The sequence below is a fragment of the Brachycentrus maculatus genome, unplaced genomic scaffold, assembly GCF_059751285.1.
Source record: "Brachycentrus maculatus isolate JH-2025_06_01 unplaced genomic scaffold, ASM5975128v1 h1tg000504l, whole genome shotgun sequence".
NCBI lineage: Eukaryota > Metazoa > Arthropoda > Insecta > Trichoptera > Brachycentridae > Brachycentrus > Brachycentrus maculatus.
Genome location: NW_028281250.1, coordinates 215,680 through 221,679, shown reverse-complemented (window position 1 = coordinate 221,679; position 6,000 = coordinate 215,680). Strand labels below are relative to the sequence as shown.

The following is a 6,000-nucleotide window of genomic DNA, read 5'->3' as shown; positions in this document are numbered from 1 at the left end:
AACTTCATGAAGCTACCAGGAGCACAGAAGGATGCAGGAAGTATTTAGTACCCAGTACCCATACTAGTTAGTAAGTTTATAATTATTTTTTCCTAATAACGAAGATCAAGGGTTGGTGTTGAAATAAAAGACAATTGTGCTGTTCTGACCGCAATACTTTTTATTTATATATATACTATACCTTATTCAAAACATACTTAATAAACCTATATTAATGTAACATTTCCATACTTAAATATCTAAATTATATATTATACACATTTGATATTAATAACATAGGAAAGTACTTTCTTGAATTCTAAAAAAAACATATGAGGTGCTTAGATAACCGAAAATGAAGAAAAACCATTAAAATGTAAGTATTTCAATAATATTTTTAATATATATATATATATATATATATATATATATATATACATATACCAATAATTTAGATCAAGTTGTTATGTTATTGGGAAAAGAAGCAGAGGAAGACCGAGAAAAACATGGCACGATCAGGTATGCAAAATACTTGAAAGTGGTTAGGTTAGGAGTCCTAACAATCGGCGGGTATGTATGAGGAAATGCATGAACGTGGAAGTGGCGAAGAATGTTTGCAAGGACAGAGTGGTGTGGCGCTCTATTCTCTCTGCCTACCCCTGCGGGGAAGCGGCGTGATGGTTAGTTAGTTAGTTAGTTAGATCAATATTTCTTTGATAATTTTCTATTTTTCTTCTTTAGTGTAGAACATATCATAGTCGTACAGGAGAAAGTGACCAACTAACAAAACGTAAAATGTCCCAGGAGGACCATTTAAGTCACCTTTGCTTGGCAACAAAATAAACATCAATGCAGTTAGTCATTTTTACCAAGTCAATATATTATACTTCCAAGTTTAAAATCCTTTGGGATATTTTCAGGGCAATATTAAGCTAGTAAGATATCAAATAGTCAATGATCACGTTTTTGTAAGAAATTGGCCACTTTCTTCTGTATGACTACGATATGCTTGTAAAAGTATTTTTACTGAAGTATTTGAAATAGTGTTATTTTATTTTGAAAATATGATGTTTCTAGCTTTTCTTCAGTGTTTTAATTACTTTTTATAAATAAATTTAAAAATGAAATAACTTTATAACGTTCGTAAAAATTTTCCAGCCCAAAAAATTTACAAACATTATACGTTTTTTTAATTTTTTTAAATCAATAAAAACATAAATATATATTTTACTGCATAAAGAATTAAAATATATACCTAGTAATTGATGATATACATATAATAAGAATAAACATTTAAAAAATTAAACGAGGATTCACAAGAGCACTAAATTGATTAATTATTTTTTTAAATCTCAATTGACTTTTGTTCTCCTTTCCTACCTAACAGTCCTTCTCCATTTCCTTTTTCAAGCAGCATTTATATCCATTTTGAGCTTCTTCACCTACGACATCTGTATCTTATCAAAAATGTACCACCGATCGATAAAAAGTATGTATGTTAGATCACAAGATATATAATGCAGGATTAGGTTAACACAGTAACAGCAGTAATTAGGATCAAGTTAACACAGCATCCGTCCGCCTCCGTAGTGTAATGGTCAGCACGCTCGGCTACCGTTCTGGAGGTCCCGGGTTCGATTCCCAAGGGGGGTAAAATAAATATAAGTGATTTTTTCACTGTTGTATTTATTCAATATTACCATGGACTGGTACCTGAAGCGGAGGGCTGATCACCCTTCCTTCATGTGTAAACGATCAAGATAACACTGCGTTTATATGACAGTGCCCTATGCACCATTGGGGTGCGGATAAGGGTTTTATTATTATTATTTATTATATGTGTATACAGCTTACGAAAAGTCAAACCAGACTAAAAATGGAAATTTGGCTACATTTTGATCGGTCACATCACTTTGTTTCATCCTTTGCATATTTTTAATAATTATATATATGTAATTTAACACAATTTAGTGCTCTGTTTTAAATTTCAGTAAAGTACATAATGTCTACTGCATTCTAATAATACTCTTTTATTTAATTATTAATTACTAACAAAATGTATTGGCAACATACTGCATCAGTTAATTTTTATAATTTTACGGATAATATATGATCGTGGATAGCTGGTTTCGATGTCTGGTAATTTTCTTAAGAGGCTGGAATCGTGCTGTCCCTGAAATCAGAATGAAAAAAGCCAATTAATGCTTTACACTCGTCTTTGTAAACTTCTTCGTCTATGTTGAGATATAATGTATATATGTCAAAAAAACAAATTCGAACAAAAATATATTTCATATTATTTTTTGACATCTCATCAAAGATGAAGAAAAATATGGAAGTCTGGGCATTTACGGGGCTGACGACCGTCATAGGCTGGTTTAAGTGAACACTTTACACACGTGTAACATTCACCAATTCTACCCATTATTGACAACCACACTACTCAAACTCTTGGAAGTTCTATATATAAATATATATATGAACCAATTTTGAAACATTGTTCTTGAATCGCTAGAACTTCACTAGAGACATCTATTGGTGAGATGTCAATAAAAATATGAAAAATACTCTTATAACTGGAAATAATCCAGATTTGTGGACACACTCACACACATTTATGTATGTATATATATATATATAATATATATATATATATATATATATATATATATATATATATATATATATATATATATATATATATATATATATATATATACACATATATATATACATATATTTCTGAGGAAATTTCGTTACAGCGTCAAAATTTTATCACTGTTAAAGAGTTTATATGTCACTTCGCAAAATAAGGATCTAAGGAGCCATAAAAAATACGTTTATATATATATTTAGCTCCCAAAGAAAGACACAGGATCAAATGTAAATTTCCCAATCCGCCCATATCTGATGTCCCCACGCTGTATCCTGCAAGGATCTCTAAAACTGATTTAAATTCCTATAACAATGACAGATGGATCATTCCATGTATCCATACCCGAGAAGGAAACAAATAGAAACACATTTAAATTTAAATGGGTCCTTAAACTTTATTTTAAACGAAGCATGGATTATTTTTTAAATATATTTTTTCCTTTAGATATCTTGGCGTTTCGACGCGACGTTTATTACATACAATTTATATTTGAAGCACAAGCTTTGTGTTTTTCCATTTTTCAGTATAAATCAGTAAATATAATAGTATAAATAAAATAATATAATATTAATAATGAACTGGTTCAAAATTAGTGTTGTTTTCAATAATGGGTAGAATTGGTGAATGTTACACGTGTGTAAAGTGATCACTTAAAGCAGCCTATGTCGGTCGTCAGCCCCGTAAATGCCCAAACTTCTATAATCTTCTAATCTTCTATATGTATATATATAGAAGATTAGAAGATATATATATATATTTATATATATATATATATATATATATATATATATATATATATATATATATATATATATATATATATTTATATATATATATATATATATATAATTATGTATATATATATATATATATATATATATATACATATATATATATATATATATATATATATATATATATATATATATATATATATATATATATATATATATATATATATATATATAATTATATATATATATATATATATATATATATATATATATATATATATATATATATATATATATATATATATATATATATATATATATATATATATATATATTTATATATTTATATATTTACTGTCCGTCTCCATGATGTTATGCTTTGCGTGTTTAGCTACTATGCTGGAGGTCCCGGGTGTGATTCCCAGGGGGGGTCAAATAAATACAAGTGATATTTTATTTACAACATTTTGAGTGTGTCCAAATACTTGTTCACAAATCTGGATTATCTCCAATTATAGGAGTTATTTTTCGTATTATTTTTGACATATTAACATATATAGAAGCTTCTTTCATCTCACCAATAGATATTTCTATTGAAATTCTAGTTATATATTTAGAAATTACATATATAGAAGTTCCAAGAATTTGAGTAGTGTGGTTGTCAATCATGGGTAGAATTGGTGAATGTTATACGTGTGTAAAGTGATCACTTAAAACAGCCAATGACTGTCGTAAGCACTGTAAATGCCCAAACTTCCATATTCTTCTTTATCCATGTTGAGATGTTAAAAAAAGTATTTTATTATGTGAAAAGGATTTCTGTATGTAAATTTAAATAATTGTTGATTTTTTCACAACAATATTTATTCAATATTACCCTGGACTGGTACCTGAAGCGGAGGGCTGATCACCTTTCCTTCATGTGTAAACGACCAAGATAACACAGCGTTTATATGACGCAGTGCCCTATGCACCATTGGGGTGGGGATAACGGTTTTATTATTATTTTTTATAAATTTAAATAATAAATGGGTGAATCTGGAACCGTCGGTTGACGACCCCTTCTACTGCACTCATAAGTAGTTCAATTTCGAAGTGAAAGCCTTAATAACCGTTTTTAATACAACCTTTCAGGGTAATAATTGGACGATGTTGTGAAATAGGGGTGAAAGCCATAATTACATCACTAATTGTACCCGAGTACTTGGGAGTAATGGATAAAAAACATAAAACTAATTACCTGTTATGGTACAGTGTATAAAGTAATTAATAGAACGAAGAAAAAAATAATTTGCAACTGGAAAGAATGTATTTTTTCTGAAACCAGCATCATCAAGCTATGTTTTTTTTAATCCAGCGAAATGATGAGTACTTTATCATACTTTTCCAGTTAGGTAAAGATCCATTTGTATATACGCATGTATATATATATATATATATATATATATATATATATATATATATATATATATATATATTTATATAAACATTTTGTACGCCTACTTAGTGTAAAGGTCAGCACGCTCGGCTGTCGTTCTAGAGGTCCCGGGTTCGATTCCCAGGGGGGGTCGAATAAATATAAGTGATTTTTTCACTGTAGTATTTATTTATTCAATATTACCCTGGACTGGTACCTGAAGTGGAGGGCTGATCACCTTTCCTTCATGTGCAAACGATCAAGATAACACTGCGTTTATATGACACAGTGCCCTATGCACCATTGGGGTGCGGATAAGGGTTTTTATTTTATTTTTTATTATTATTATTATTATATATATATGTATATATATATATATATATATATATATATATATATATATATATATATATATATATATATATATATATATATATATATATATATATATATATATATATATATGTATATAAACATTTTGTACGCCTCCTTAGTGTAAAGGTCAGCACGCTCGGCTGTCGTTCTAGAGGTCCCGGGTTCGATTCCCAGGGGGGGTCGAATAAATATAAGTGATTTTTTCACTATAGTATTTATTCAATATTACCCTGGACTGGTACCTGAAGTGGAGGGCTGATCACCTTTCCTTCATGTGTAAACGATCAAGATAACACTGCGTTTATATGACACAGTGTCCTATGCACCATTGGGGTGGGGATAAGGGTTTTATTATATATAAAAAAATATATATGTATATATATATATATATATATGCTGGTCTTCATATATAAATTTTTAAACGATTGATTACCCTAATATAAGGATTAAATAGTGTGAAAATAAATTTTTAATGAAGATATTACTAGAAATAAGGATAAAATAAGACTGCCATTGTTGAAAAAAACCGAGTCACAAAATTGTTTAATGTATAAGGGTTTGAAAATGTATTCTGAGGGTTATTTCGGATTCTGCTTCGAAAAATTAACTAGGACTAGTTAAAAAATCGCGGGCACCAAAATGTGTGTTGGCCTGTGTAATTGACTTTATTTTATTCATTTATTTTGTTACTGACTTTATGTTATTTATTTATTTATTCACACCAACACCCAGAGGGCTTTTACAAGTAAAAATTCAAGTTACAAAAAATAAAGAATTGTTATAAGTATAAGTTACAAAAAATATAGAGTTGTTTTAAGTATAACTTACAAAAAGTATGG

General features: G+C 28.8%; 1 protein-coding gene across 1 annotated transcript in view; it reads right to left on the bottom strand.

Moving 5' to 3' along the window:
- Positions 1-435: 435 nt before the first annotated feature.
- The window catches only part of RYa (RYamide), a 33,643-nt gene continuing 28,078 nt past the window's right edge, over positions 436-6,000 (bottom strand). Inside the window, exon 5 of the mRNA XM_088272538.1 lies at positions 436-2,152. Coding sequence (XP_088128664.1) covers positions 2,128-2,152 — 25 coding nt within the window. The 3' untranslated portion in view covers positions 436-2,127. The remainder of the gene's footprint in view (positions 2,153-6,000) is intronic.